Source organism: Spea bombifrons, chromosome 5 (genome assembly GCF_027358695.1).
Source record: "Spea bombifrons isolate aSpeBom1 chromosome 5, aSpeBom1.2.pri, whole genome shotgun sequence".
NCBI classification, from domain to species: Eukaryota; Metazoa; Chordata; class Amphibia; order Anura; family Pelobatidae; genus Spea; species Spea bombifrons.
In genome coordinates this window covers 29876640-29892024 of record NC_071091.1, presented here as the reverse complement: position 1 = coordinate 29892024, position 15385 = coordinate 29876640, and the positions used below count along the sequence as shown (strand labels likewise).

The following is a 15385-nucleotide window of genomic DNA, read 5'->3' as shown; positions in this document are numbered from 1 at the left end:
ACTGGAATCCAGGTTTGCTGACTCCAGGTTAGAAGTCATTAGCCCAGGGTTTCACATACTTCACCTTTCCACCCTGTATTGTTTACACAGTGTGTTCAGTAAAGACATGAAGACTTTTGTGTTTTTATTAATTGAAGCAGACTAGACTTAGTTGAAGATCAGGTCAAATTCAATTACTTTAATTCCACCTACTTTTTCCTCTAATTGTATGTATATTAGTATGTATAAAGACTCTTCGTGTTCGTCTTTGTGGGTGAAAAACAAACGTTTTTTGCCATTTTTTTGTAGAAGGGGTTAATACGGGATTAACGTGGTACGAACTACGCAGCAGGTTTAGCGCCAGGATTTTAAATGTCCATACGAGCAACTCTATTGGTCGCCGGCAGGTGCCTCCTCTGCCATCAACCAATGAAGTGCACCTGTACTTCATTGGCTGATGGCAGACGAGCCCCCTGCCGGCGACCAATAGAGTCGCTCGTACAGACTTTTAAAATCCTGGTGCTGCAACTTGGCTCCAAGAGTTAAAGGTCCATAAGAATGGCCAATAGATTTTCTCGTACGGACCTTTAACTCTTGGAACTCAGGCCAAGTTGCGCCATCAGGAGTTAAAGGGCCGTGCGAGTGAGTCTATTGGTCGCCTGCAGGGGCCTCCTCTGGCATCAACCAGTTGGTCAATGCTTCCAAATATATTGTGGTCTATTCAGTTTTAAAAAGTTGGCTATATCAACAGCTAAATGTATTTTGGAAAGGCTGACCTTGCTGGAGTTTTCCAAATATACACTATATAACAAAGTATTCTAGAACGCCCATAAGGCCCACTACAAAGCTGAAGGTATCACATGTTATGTAGCGTGCTATGGAAAACAACATGGTTTTTATCTGTTGTCAAATTCTTTCTCTCTATGTGTACATTATGTTTGAGATGTTATTTGATGAATTTAAAGGAGGAATATAAGAGCTATATGCAGTTTAATCCTGATACACATTTTCCTTTTGTAGAATGCCCATGTGGCCCAGTAATGGTCTTCTTTGTTCTGGATAGTTCTGAAAGTGTGGGGTTCCATAACTTTACACTACAGAAGGAATTCATCATCCGTGTTATCAGCAAGATTACAAAAAATGGAAGAAACAAGGTATTTTAATATAATTATATTACCTTAACAAAATAATAAAATTAACAGTTTTTTTGAGATGCTGTCTGCTGACTGAGTAATAAGAATTGTTGCTGAGCTCCATTATGACATCACCTTCTGCTGTCCTCTGAATGATTGCTGGGGACTTTTCACATATTTCTCATTGGATTTATTTAGAAAACAGATCTTTTAAAAAGACTAATAGAGTAAAATAATGTATTCCCTTATCTCCATCATCAATACTGGAAAATCTCATCTCCCTTTTTAGCTGAAAACCATTTAACCACAAACACAACATTCCCAGTAGGAGTAGGAGTTATACAAGTCAAATGTATCTGTCTGACCTGTTCTTAACACCAGCCAAATAATGTTCATAATCAGTAAAACTTCATTGAACCAAAATATTAAAAAATAATAACCTCATAGCAGATAGGTGACAAAAAAATCTGTTTTGTATAGATAGATAGATAGATAGATAGATAGATAGATAGATAGATAGATAGATAGATAGATAGATAGATAGATAGATTCAGTATAGTTATGATCAGTGAAAAAAGTCCTACCATACAGTCAATAAGCAAAAGACTGCTTGGAGCGGAAGGACTGTCGAGTTGCCCCAGACAGCTCTTCTATATATGATTAATGTGTAGGGATGGAAGGACATCTAGTGGCAGATTTGTGCTTGTGCTCAAAAAGTAAGGTTTGCAGAATATTTTATTTGAGTTCAGAAAGAGAAAAAGGCCAGTTTACCTACACGCCAAAACTAACTTATGCCTGCTGTCTTAATGTCAGAAACCGTAAAAGTTTCTACAAACCTACATTTTTGTAATATTGAAATTCCCATATTCTCATATAACCCTCCATCCTGGCTCTCTGCCTCATAAGGAAGCAACACACTGAAAAGAGCATACTATGGAGATTGTGCAGGATAGGTACAATCTGCCATAGTGTAAATGAGTTGGAGAGATGTCCCTTGGAACCAGCCCATTGACCAGCAGTACACTGTAGAGCCCGATTGCCCTCAATTCTGTGGCATAGGGGCTGTTTTCACCCCGAATATACTATTGAATGTGCCACTTTAAACTGGTTCCCCCCTTGCACTTTCATGGTATAACATTTCTAGAAGGCATTCTCCATCCTATTATATGTATATGTGAAGCAAAAAAAACACCTGTAAAGCCGGATCTGTCTTTGGTACAAATAACTGCTGCTTGTTTTGTATAAATAGTTTAAATAAGGTTCATGCTTAATAGTATTATGAATACTGTTCTTCACCAGGGAAAGGAGCTGATTGAAACTCGTGTTGGGATCATTCAGTACAGCCATGAAGGAAAACAAGAGCTATTGTCCATGGATGACCCCAATATTAAAACCCTAGCTCAATTTAAGAGGTGAGATACATTTTTGCTTTAGACATTGATAATATTTGTATAATTCTATAAAAGCTGGAGGAATGTGTAATGTATTGTACTCACAAGGTTTTCCTACAACATTGTATTACCAATCATTAACATCTAAGTCCATCATGTGATTTTTCTAGAATTTTCTTTCCTAAATCTTGCAACCCTGCATCCATGCTTGTAATTTAGCTTCATAATGTCAATATTGGGTGTTAAAATCTTTTAACCCTTGCAAGTATCAATGATGCTTTCTTTCTATTTGCAGTGCTGTAAAGAATATGAACTGGATGGCAGGGGGTACTTACACTGGGGAAGCATTAGATCTGGCCAAGCAAACTTTGGAGGAATCGGTCCTTACACACAAAGTGGCGGTTGTGTTTACAGACGGCAGGTCTGATGTACGGGATCGCAAATCACTGGCTTCCCTTTGCACCGTACCCAACATGAACGTAAGCAAAATCACTGGATGTTTCCTAGAATTCAAGGGTCTTTAACTTATTTAGACATGAAATATACAATATGTTTGCACTATATTCCAAATAAGCAATCATACCTATTGTTTAACAAAATATAAAAGTCCCATATTGTTATTTTTATAACTTATTGATTTATAGCATGCCACCATACTCCACAGAACACCACAATAGGTAAATAGAGTTTCTATGCGCATATAGTCATAGAGGTAGGGCCCCCTGCCCTACCTCTATATAGATTATATAGAATTTTATATAAGCCAAAATGTCCCCAATATTAGAAAAAAGAATAATTGATTCCCCACAGTAAGGAAGGAGACTGAGTCACATCTGCAGATGCAGGGCAAGCTCTGCCAGAAAGACATATCCATATTGAACAGGACTCCGTCTCATTCCAAACCAGGCCCGGACTGGGACAAAAAATAGGCCCGGGCATTTAAGCCTGAGCAGCCCATATTTATTTATTTATTTATTTATTTATTGTTAAAGCCCACCCTTCATGTACCATCTTTGCATTTAATAATTCACACAAATTATTAACACATTCATTAATGCAGTCTCACAAATCATTCAAGCAATTCATCCACACATGAATTCATTAATTGTCATACGCATTCAAACAACTCCTCCACACATTTATTCATTCATTCTCATACGCATTCACACTACCCCCTCCAGGCCCGGACTGGGACAAAAAATAGGCCCGGGCATTTAAGCCTGAGCAGCCCATATTTATTTATTTATTTATTTATTTATTGTTAAAGCCCACCCTTCATGTACCATCTTTGCATTTAATCATTCACACAAATTATTAACACATTCATTAACCCCTTAATGACAAAGCCCGTACATGTACGGGCTAAAAATGCATTGTTTTTAATGGGTTTAGGGGCCGCCCATTGTCCTTAAGGGGTTAATGCAGTCTCACAAATCATTCAAGCAATTCTTCCACACATGAATTCATTAATTGTCATACGCATTCACACAACTCCTCCACACATTTATTCATTCATTCTCATACGCATTCACACTACCCCCTCTCTACATCTTATCTGCCCCTTTTCACTATGTTCCCCCTTTTCACTATGTAACCCCCTTCCCCACTTCTTAATATGCACCGCCTCTATCTATCCCCTCTCCCCCTTTCTCACTATCTAACCCCCCTCTGCCCCTTCTCACTGCACCCCCCTCCCTCACCCTACTTACCTTGTTCCCGGAGCAGGCAGCAACTGCGACCGCGCCTGTGGCCCCCACCTTAAAATAGGCCCAGTCAGGACCGGACTGACTGGTCCTATATGGTCGCATTAACGCAGAGCCCCTTAAGCCCGCCGCAACTACCCCCTCCTAACTATCTACCCTCTCCCTCTTTGAAGTTCACTTACCTTTCAGGAGTCCTGCGGTGGGGGTGCAAGGCCTCTGCCTCCCAGCTCTGCCACTGTATGGAACAGTATAGAGTGATGGGAGTTATGATCATGAAAAAGACATTGGAAATGGTACAGCATAACACCCATCACTCTCACGCACTTACCAATCCACACATATACCAATCCACACGTATACCAATCCACACGCATACCAATCCACATGCATACCAATCCACATGCATACTAATCCACACATATATACCAATCCACACATATACTAATCCACACACATACCAATCCACACGTATATACCAATCCACACGTATATACACCAATCCACACGTATATACACCAATCCACACGTATACACAAATCCACACGTATATACACCAATCCACACGTATATACACCAATCCACACGTATATACCAATCCACACGTATATACACCAGTCCACACATATATACTAATCCACACATATACTAATCCACTCCCACTTAATGCTTTCCTACCTTTCCTTTCTTCTTTCAGCTTCTTTTCCTCTTCTTCCGTTCTGTCCTCTCTGTCTTCTTCCGGGTCAGAGGGCACGGACAGCGGTGGGCGCGGCTTCAGTGCTGTGTGCCGGGATCTGACAACAAACCCCGGCGCACAGCAGCTGTTGCCGCGCGGATCAAAGGGTTGAACCCGGCTTAAAATCACTCAAGGGAACCGGAGGTCTGTTAAAGACCTCCGATACCGCTCCCTTGCGAGCCTGCTCCTCCAGCGGCGGACATTACTGCCCGTCTCTGGAGGGGTGCCGGGTGCCACAAATTGGCACCCCCTGATGAGCGGCACCCGGTGCGGACCGCCGCTGCCGCCGCCCCCTGGAGTGTGGCGCCCTGTGCGGTCGCACACCCCAAAGGTCGGCCCTGCCCTAAGAGGCCGGGAAGCCCCCACCAGGGCCGGCCTTAGGGGTCTGCGGCCGCGCAGGGTTTAAATTAAAACATCGGGGGGGGGTTCAACTTTATTTAACATCCTCCATGTTAAATAAAGTTTAAAAAAACGTTATTTAACATGGAGGATGTTAAATTAAGTAAAAAAAAACCCAGATGTTTTAATTTAAATCCTGTGCGGCCGCAGACCCGTAAGGCCGGCCTTGGTGGGGACTTTCCGGCCCCTTAGAGTGGCGGACCCGGTCGCAGTTGCGGCGGGCCTAAGGGGCAGGTGCCCCTTATGCCCTGCGTTAATGCGGCCGTAGGTAGGGTAGGGGCCTGGAGCTGCAGCTCCATCAGCCCCTAAGTCAATGCGGCCCTGCCGTGGCCCGGCCCACCGTGCAAATGGCTGGTGTGCCCGATGGCCAGTCCGGGCCTGTTCCAAACCAATTGTAGTCAACTGCAAAAATAGAGAGAAAAAAGTTCCTTGGCCTATCTAAGTCATCAGCAATATTAAGGATTTATTGTTTTGTAAATTTGCAACTGAAACCCAATTCAAAAATAGTATTTCAAGAACTAAAACACACTGTGGGCATTACGCAATCCCCTGCCCTGCCTAATTTTTCACCAATATATTCAGATTTTTTTAATTTGCGTTGTTGCGTTGCTGGTAGTTTAAATGTGCAACTGTCTTAAACCCAATTCAGGAACAGTATTTCAAGAATTAAAACACAATGCATGTATTGTACAGTCCCCTACTCAGCCCAATTTCTCACCAATAAGTGATGTATTGTTTCACATGGCCAGTGTGAAGAAAGTAAGGAAAAAATGTCACAGGTTATTGGACCCATCAATCACAGCCATAACCAGGGCCGGCCCAAGACATAGTGCCGCCTGGGGTGAAGTTTGAAATGCCGCCCCCCCCCTGCCGACGCCACTGCTCATTATCTACCCCCTCCCCCCCTATTATCTACCCCCCCCTTTGTACTTCACTTACCTTCCAGCAGTCTCCCTGCTCTGCCGCGGTGCGCGCTGCTTCACTGTTGAGCACCGGAAATGACGTCATATTCCGGCGCTCAGCATTACAAGCCGGCACCGAGACAGAGCTAGAGGGCTCGCAGAGGAGAGAGAGGGGGGCGCCGAGCGGGTACTGCCACCTCTTCAAAAGTGCTACCTGGGGCAATTGCCCCACTCTGTTCCATGGCAGGGCCGGCCCTGGCCATAACCCTCAATGATATCATCCCTGTTTTTTGTGCCACTTCTACCTATCAGTCATTTATATGTACCCTCCCACACCCAGTCCCTTTTCACTTTACCTTTACCTCAGAGAAGACCAAAACAGGTTGTAATGGAGCCACAAAGGGTTGTAATGGCTCCAAAATGTGGCAAACTGATTAACAAATCTTAATTAAGTTTCTGTCATTCATTTTCATTTATTTCGTCTGGGCCCTCCTTGTTATTGGAGATTTGTATGAACGCATAAAAAAATTGGCTAGTTTCATTAAAAATAAAGTTTGTACGAATCCGAATGCACAAGTTTAACATATCCCATAATTATCATGCTGGAAACATTTATAGTTCTGTGCTGTATCTTATTTTATTCATTTTGCAACACGACACATTCTTTCCTGTGTAGCTAATATTTATTTCAGGTTTACAACACATACTGTAATTGAGGAAAGTACCGTATTTATCGGCGTATAACACGCACTTTTTTAACTAAAATATTAAGCTGAAACCCTACCTGCGTGTTATACGCCGATAAATCCTAGAGCCAGTGGCGGAACTACCGGGGTCGCAACTGCGACCGGGCCCTGGAGTTCTGCCAGTCAGGGGGGGCCCAAGGGGTGCCGAGCGGTTGCTGAAGACGACCGCTCGGCAACTCTCGGGCCCCCCTGACTGACAGAAATCCAGGACTCCTCTGCTGGCGGCCGCCGCCGCCTGCCTCAGCCGCCTGCCTCAGCCGCCTGCCTCAGCCGCCGCCGCCTGCCTCAGCCGCCGCCGCCGCCTGGCGCCTGCCTCAGCAGCAGCCGCCGCCGCCGCCTGCCTCAGCCTCAGCCTCAGCCTGCCTCAGCGCTTCAACTCCTGTGTTGGAAGCGTGAGGCATTTGTCTCGGGTGCCGGCGCTCAGCAGTGAAGCGCCGGCACCCGAGACAAACGCCTCACGCTTCCAACACAGGAGTTGAAGGTAAGTGACCGGGATGGGGTTAGGGAGAGAGAGGGGAGATCCTGAGAAGGGGGGTTAGGGTGTGTGTGTCTGAGTGTGAGTGTGTCTTACTGTGTGTGTGTCTTACTGTGTGTGTGTGGTTTCCCAGATAGCAGTGATTCTGATGAAGTTTTTTTTGTTCAGTTTTTTTGTTCAAAAATGGGGGTGCGTGTTATACGCCAGTGCGTGTTATACGCCGATAAATACGGTATTTATTGTCTCCATGTTATCAGGCTATAAACGTGAAACACATTGGAAAGTGCTTCTATTGGTAACTTCTTTGATTCTGATTAAAGTGCTCCGCAGATAAAGTTATCAGTTCAGACTTTATACCGCACTTGCACAATATAGGTTTCCGGTTTTAATTTACTGACTTCATCGCTTTGTATTCATATGCTTCCTGATTATGTCATGGAAATGGCTGGAAATGTCATGGAAATTACAAGTGGTAATAACGCCTCTACCTTACATGGCGTGTATTAAAGAAATTCACCCTCTAGTGCACACCTGTCTGAAAGTTGTAAAAAGAATTTAATTTCTAGAAGATACATTGCTAAACTTTTTCATTAAAAAAAAAGTTTTTAGTAAGATGTGTGACAAAATTACCACTATTGATTATATTGATCATCTCTAAGATACCAATAAATATTCGTATGTTTTAGTATATATATAAAATGATAAGATCATGCAGATATATCCCTGTAACATATGATACGCATACCTGGGAACTCTCCGGGTTTGACCTGGAGATCTCCGAGTGAAGCACTGGTTCTCCAAATCGACACCAAATCCTCCGGGTCATGGGAGCGAGGTCTTGACATACCCCGCTCCCTGCCTATTTACCTTTTAAATGGGGGGTGTTTACTGATGTCAGTGGGCAGTCCTGTGGGCATCCCACAAGGGAAGGCTCCAGGTACCCCGGTATGATGATATGCCACAAGCCCAAGTTTGTCCCTCACTATCTCAATACTCTCAAGTGTCCTGGTTTTCATGGGACAGGCCCAATTTTCATGAGCTTTCCCAAGTGACTCCATAATTTTCCCGCTGTTGCAAGCAGGGGGGCCATGGGCCGGTTGGAGAGATCTCTGATCTCCCCTAGCTGACCCAGGAAGCTGTAAAATCAACAGAGGTCTGTGTTGTTGCAGTACAGACCTCCATTGTAGCTCCTTTGTGGCATCTCATGATACCCTGCAGCTGACTTCTCCAATGTGGCTCTTCAGGTGAGGTGGGCCCACAACATTGTTGTCCGGGGATAACATACGCCATAAAATCGAAAATATACACATACTATGTAATATGTTTGTCAATTTAATTGCTTCTTTCAGTTTGATTTAAAGAGAATGCTAGATGACTGTTATTAATTATTATCAATGCATACATACCTACCTATCTAAAATGCCATATTTGTTTTAATAAAGGTAATTGGGATAGGCATTGGCGACATATTCAAAAGAGCTCCGCATATGAAGGCGCTTCAAGAAATCACCTGCCAAGGCAAAAAGGCCCAAGGGATGCAAGTTCTCATAAGAGAATACCATGAGCTACTGGAGGAATCTGTCTTTGAAAATATCACTAAGTACATTTGCAAAGGTTGGTTCTTACCAAATGTGCTGGTTTTGTATTTGTTTTCTTAGCCTCTTGCTGAAAATGTATTTTCTGTTTTTAGATTCGGTATGTCCGGATTTCACTTGTCAAGGTAGGCTGTTTTTTGTATTCTTCATAAACAGACAAGCAATACAGTAACTGAATGTAGTTCAGGGAGAAAATGTTGGATTATATCTAAATTGTTTATGGTATATGGGCACTTAATTGTGTATAGGCCCAGTAATGACTCCATATGCAAATTGGTTCTATTGTACCCTGAAACAACCTCAAGGAGCTGTGATTAGGCCATTATTCCAATTTCCATATTGGAAAAACACAGCAATATGGAGAAAGCAGACATGTGTGCCTCTGTTGGCTCACATCACTTGCAGTGTTCCCGCATGCTATGCAACTCTCTCTAATGGCACCACCCGGCATGTATCATAAAGGAATACGGCCCAAGATCCAGGCTACAGACCAAGATGCCTGCACCCTTTCATACCAACGAGACAAGGCCCACTTCATGCCAGACATGTTTGTACAGCGAGGATGCCTCTATGGTGTATCATGGCCAGGATCCTCTTAATCTACATTGTATGTACAGTGTGGGTCTTTACTGAATAGTATGACGTGCTACCATTAAAATAATTTCCATGAACTGTTTAATGAAACATGGAGCCAAGCCTAGCCTCTTTCCAGGCTTGAGTCTGTGATTACAGCTGTTTACCAGTCTAGTGCCATTTGCCTACACCTACTGAGCGTCCAGATTTCACCTTCTACCAACCACTTAGGTATATTAGTAATAGCCCTATTTATGTATATGGCGACACTTCCATGACTCATCGCCCAAATGGTGCAGAACAGGGGATGAGTCCTGGTAAGCTCCTACTTATATTTGTATACATACCATATACATTTTGTTGCAGTTGAATTTGAAGAACCTACAGACATCGTGTTCTTGATGGACGGGTCCAGCAGTGTTGGCTATGAAAACTTTGAAAAAGTGAAAGTGTTTGTTAAAATGGCAATTTCCCAGATCTTGTCAGAAGAAATGAACCTCAATAAAATGCTCAGGGTTCTGGTGATTCAGTATAGCGGTACAGGGATGCAGAAGGTTGAGCTTCCTTTCACCATCGATTTGGAGGATGCAGTGTCACGTGTGTCAGCAATAACTTATATGGATGAATCAACCGATCTACCAGATGCTTTGAGATACCTTATGAACTTTCTGAGGAGTAACGGACGTCCCAGTGTTGTTAGAAAGATCATTGTTTTCTCTGATGGTAGGTCCTCAGGAAGTGCGCAAAGCCAGATTGCAGCACAGGCCGCAACAGCTTTAAACCCTAAAACTGAGCTGTTTGCTGTTGCTGTGGGAATATTCCATGAGGTAGGAATTTGCCAACTGGTAAGTGGGAAGGAAAAGAATTTCAACTTTAACCAAATCGAGAACAAAGTGTTCCGTGTTTCCGAATACAACAATCTATTAAAAAGGATCACGTTGCAGAGCTTCTTGAAGAAAATTACGTAATGAACATAGGAAGAAAAAGAGTTGGAAGGCATATTGCATTTTGTTGTTATTTTTAATTTGTCTAGTTGTATACAATGCGGCAAGCATGTTGGGATTTCTGTTAATGAACAGTGTAGAACAAATGGAGAGTTATTAAAGCAATGTTAACTTCCACTAAAAATTGTGTGTTTTAGAATACATTTTTGACACTTCATAAGAGAACCGAATTCTTTAGACTTTCCACAAGTGTTGGTCTTCATCCGTTTCTAACCTTGTTCTTCTGCCCGTTTCCTTACAATACGTGTAATATATGTGTTCATTTTAATTTATCGTTCTTTTGGAAATACATTATTTTGTGTGATAGCAGACAATGTTCAAGATAAGTTCTGGAAATTTAGAATGGCATAAAATGTGAACAAAGCCAAATTTATGTATCATTACAAAAAGCCAGCAGGTGTATAGCTGTGGGTCGTTTTCTGGTGAAGAGAAGAAATATTTTTTCACGTGTTCACAGAATATTCTTAATAATGGCATCTATAGAATATGTCCCTATTTTCACTCCTCTCATTTAAACCTCCAAACCTTAAATGCCCATATGATGTGGATAGAATATCAGAGGAAGCAAGAAATATAGGTGATATTCACCATAATCTAAAGATGATACTTTTACTATGAAGTCTACATTAACCAGATTGACATTATAAAGAGGGTACATATAGCAATTACAACATATATATATAACACATATATGTGTTTTCATGTACATATGATTTGCTTCTTTTGAATTCAACCCCAAAAAGACAAGACGACATTGTACAATTTAAGTCCAAGATGGTGTACAGAGGGTGAAACTTTCATTTATCTTAAAATTACTGTACTTTTAAAACTAATCAATTTTGAATATCATATTGTCTATATTGAATACGTATTACACATTACTGGAATCCATGTGATACGGAATGATAAAAAATATCTCTCTACTGTCTGTGTTGCTGTGTGGTATTTGTTTTTATTATCACTTAATATATTTAGTTTGACAAGAAAAGAATATTCAGGAATACATATCTGTATGTGATCTTGTGCTCACTTTAAAGAATAACCAAGGTCAATTTCAATGAACATTTATAGCAGGGGCAACAAAAACGGTTCCTTCTGGGGACAGGATTAGTAGAAATAGCAGCTGAATAAGATTAGCGTTTTCCCTGTGCATCATGCCAATACCGGAAAACATTTATGTTAATTTTAGCCAAATCACCTTCTACGGGAATTAAAAGACTCCATAAAATAGCTGTGGGATTTGAATGGAAGGTATAAGCAATTGGATGGACAAGCCAGGTTTATTCATGGAGCTGGTTTCAAAGCCATACTTAGCAGACATTGGTTCCACACATGCTTAGTGGGAAACTATGGGGACCATCTGCTGGAGGGCAAGGGCACAATACAGATGCTTCCAGCTTGCACTCATTTCCCTCTAACTCAATATTTGGTGCGACCACCCTTTGCCTTCAAATCACCATCAATTCTTCTAGGTACACTCGCACAAAATCAAGGGTTGTATGAATAAACAGGTGCTAATGATCATCAATTTAATATGTAGGTTGAAACACAATCATTTACTGAAACTGTGTAGGAGGGATAAAACTCAGTGAGGAACAGCCAAACTCACTAACAAGGCAAGGAAGACTTTAATGTCAATAGTCATACATCATGGCAAGACTGAGCCCAGCAACAAAACACAAGGTAGTTATACTGCATCAGCAAGGTCTCTCTTAGGCAGAAATTTCAACTCAGACAGGGGTTTCCAAATTTTCTTTCCAAGCTCTTCCGAAAAAGCACGAAGTAAATATCTACAACCTACAAATTAAAGTAAATATCAAATCAGAGCTGGGCAAACACCAGGGGCCAAACAGAAATTGCGTTCTGGCACCTAAGGTGTCACCTGCTCCACCTATCATCACGTGCCATGATGAGGGTTGCCAAGTGGCTAGTGTTTGTGCTGCTTGGCCCTTTTTTTATGATTGTAAAAAATACTTCCTTGCTCACAATATATTTAACTGTAAATAATAGAAACTGCAACTATGTTTCGTAAAAACAAAACTCTGGCTTCTACATTTTTAGTTGGCTCTGAGATTCCAAGCAAATATGTCAAATTCTTTAGTTAGATGGTTCATTTGAAGATTCAATGCCTAGATATGACCATTCAGGAAGGAGGTGAAATGTATACTGCAGATACTGTGCTGGATAAACCACAAGTAATTGAATAGTAGTCCTTTTATATATTGTAATGTAAAAACACTGGTCCATCAACCGAGATAAAATAAATCAGTTTTTATCTAACTTTTTTCCACTGCAACCTACGTGATGATTGCTCTGGTCATCACCGATATAAGCCTACCTAGTGTTCCAAAGTATAGGGGCAAATGAAACATTGGCCAACATGTATGAGATAGTACATAGTGATATACATCAGCAAAGCAATTATATTTTAATACTATTCATTTATTAATTTTTAAGTACAATGTCACTACAATTTTTACAGTTGAGATTCTGTGATATATTTTAACAGAATAAGGAGACTAGTCGGTTGGATAATATATTACCAATGAGTAATGAGTTACCAAATCTAGTGTTATATAGCACTTCAGGAAAACAGCCACAAATTTAGGAAAACAAGTCAGAAATGGGTGACATCATCTGCAACCTAACCTCTGTTATGTCATGAATTAAAAAAAGATCATTGCGACCTGAACTTTAAAGGCTTTTCTTGCATCACCTTTGTTTGCGTAAATGTGCTATAAATAGCTGCCTAAGTTGATATACAGTGAGCCCAGAGTTATGTCAATTCAGCTAACAAGACAAGGGAGTGGAAGGATTTAAGGTTCATGCTTTTCCTAGATTAACATCTTACTTTCTGCTCGGCAGACTTTTTTTTTGGTGTAGATATTTCCCAAATACATTGAAATAATTTGAATGTTAACAAGCTGCGTTTCAAACTTGGCAGGCATTTACTGCCCATGTGCAGGGACAGGGTTTCAGATTGAGCCCTGGCAGACAGTACATTCAGTCTAGAGGTGAGGAACGTGGGCTGTTAAAGGGTAAACTACAAAAGCTATTAGTATAACTAAATACATTTGTCAAAATAATATTTTTGGGGCGATCCACTTTCAAAGTTCACCTCACCCAAGCCGATGTTGGTGGGAGCATTAACCGAATCATGTAAACCATTACCAAAATCTGAGACAAGCTAAAGATCAAGATTATGTATAAGAAAAGTAGGCATTTGGTTTAATATGTTGCCGTAGATTACCAGCCCTAATATCGAGGATTATGAAATAATATTTTTGGGCTAGATTTTCATGTTATAAGTCATATTATAACAAGCAAAAAATTATTAGGAACATTTACAAAAACACACTGTGCTTCAAGTGACTGTAAGGGTTTTTATCTTTACTTACCCCTTTTAGGACCAGTGACGTAGAGAATACGTCATAAAAAAACTGTACCTTGGCGGTGAACTGTGATTAGACTGTCTAATTTGACAGCCAAATGTGTGGCCCTGAGGCATGACATCAAATTTTGGTTACGCTTTAATTGAGCGACAATACTTTCTATAGGGATTTAGATCACTGACGTAGTTGGGATCCCTATGTCTGTAGAGAGCCTGATTGGTTCACCTTTCACTATAACTCTGGCAATGTGCGATCAGTCAGTGTGCTTGTGGTATGCTGTCTTAGGGCTGCACTCAGCGATCAGAGGGCTTCCTGTAGGATTCCTCTGACTGCTGTAGAGAGAAACACCACAGGGGAACCCTCTGGGTGAACCCACTGATTGCTGTGATGGGGAACCCTAACAGTTGATATCACCGGTGACATCACAGAGGTTCCCCTGTGTGAATAGAGATCCCCATGGGTCATAAAAGACCCCAAAGTGGACCTCTATACATTGAGAGCATTGTACAAAGTAAAATGAATGTAATAGAAAATAAAAAAGTAAAACAAAAAATATTAAAAATCCCATCATATGTAGCTCTATTAGAAATACCCTTCCCACTCCCTACAGTGCTCCTCGGTTACCTTAAATAAATAAAGAATAGGAATATTCAAAAAATACGCTTTCCTGACTACTACAGGGGTAATTTGAATTAGGGGCAGCTAAACTAACTTGGGGAAATACTGCTGAATATAAATGTTTTCTTCTGCAGTCACTTATTTTCTAGGCAAGAAAAGAAAGGCAACATACAGTGTCTGAAAAACACAAAAAACTAAAGTAATCACTAAATTTGGAAGAAATTGTAGATACATTGGCAGCCTGAAAAGTGTCAAAATAACCCTGGTAAAATACTCCAGAATGTCTTCTTTTCGGTAACGTACAATTTTGTGGAGTGGTTTTCATATCTGTGACTAATATTAAAGTTTGAGTCCCACCATACTAAATTTGAAAAAGTTTCAAAAAAGCAATGCGCAACGTGTAATATTTGCCCTATACCAGGCAAAATAGATGAAAATACTGGCCATATATAGTAGCTTATAAATCAGGATAATTTTTAGTAATATATTTTGGGTATTTTTTCCCATTGGTTCAACAATTTGTATACGTGTAAAACTGCAAAAAAAAAAAACTTTTTTCTTAACTTTTTAGGATGTTTTTAAAACAAAATTATGTCTTGCATTTATGAATACTTGTTGTGCTTAGAAAACCAAAATATAGTTTGTGTGGGTACATTAATTGAGGGACATTATGGGTGAACAGAGACATAGTAAAAAATAAAAAAACGTGAAAATCGCTTTAGACCTGTAGTGTGAAAAAATA

General features: G+C 40.9%; 1 protein-coding gene across 1 annotated transcript; it reads left to right on the top strand.

Moving 5' to 3' along the window:
• Positions 1-918: 918 nt before the first annotated feature.
• LOC128497847 (collagen alpha-1(VI) chain-like) lies at positions 919-10757 on the top strand. The gene is made up of 6 exons (XM_053468031.1): positions 919-1133; positions 2412-2524; positions 2799-2982; positions 8904-9075; positions 9152-9181; positions 9996-10757. The coding sequence occupies exons 1-6, from the start codon at positions 933-935 to the stop codon at positions 10595-10597; spliced, it is 1302 nt and encodes a 433-aa protein (XP_053324006.1). The 5' UTR covers positions 919-932; the 3' UTR covers positions 10598-10757.
• Positions 10758-15385: the final 4628 nt, after the last annotated feature.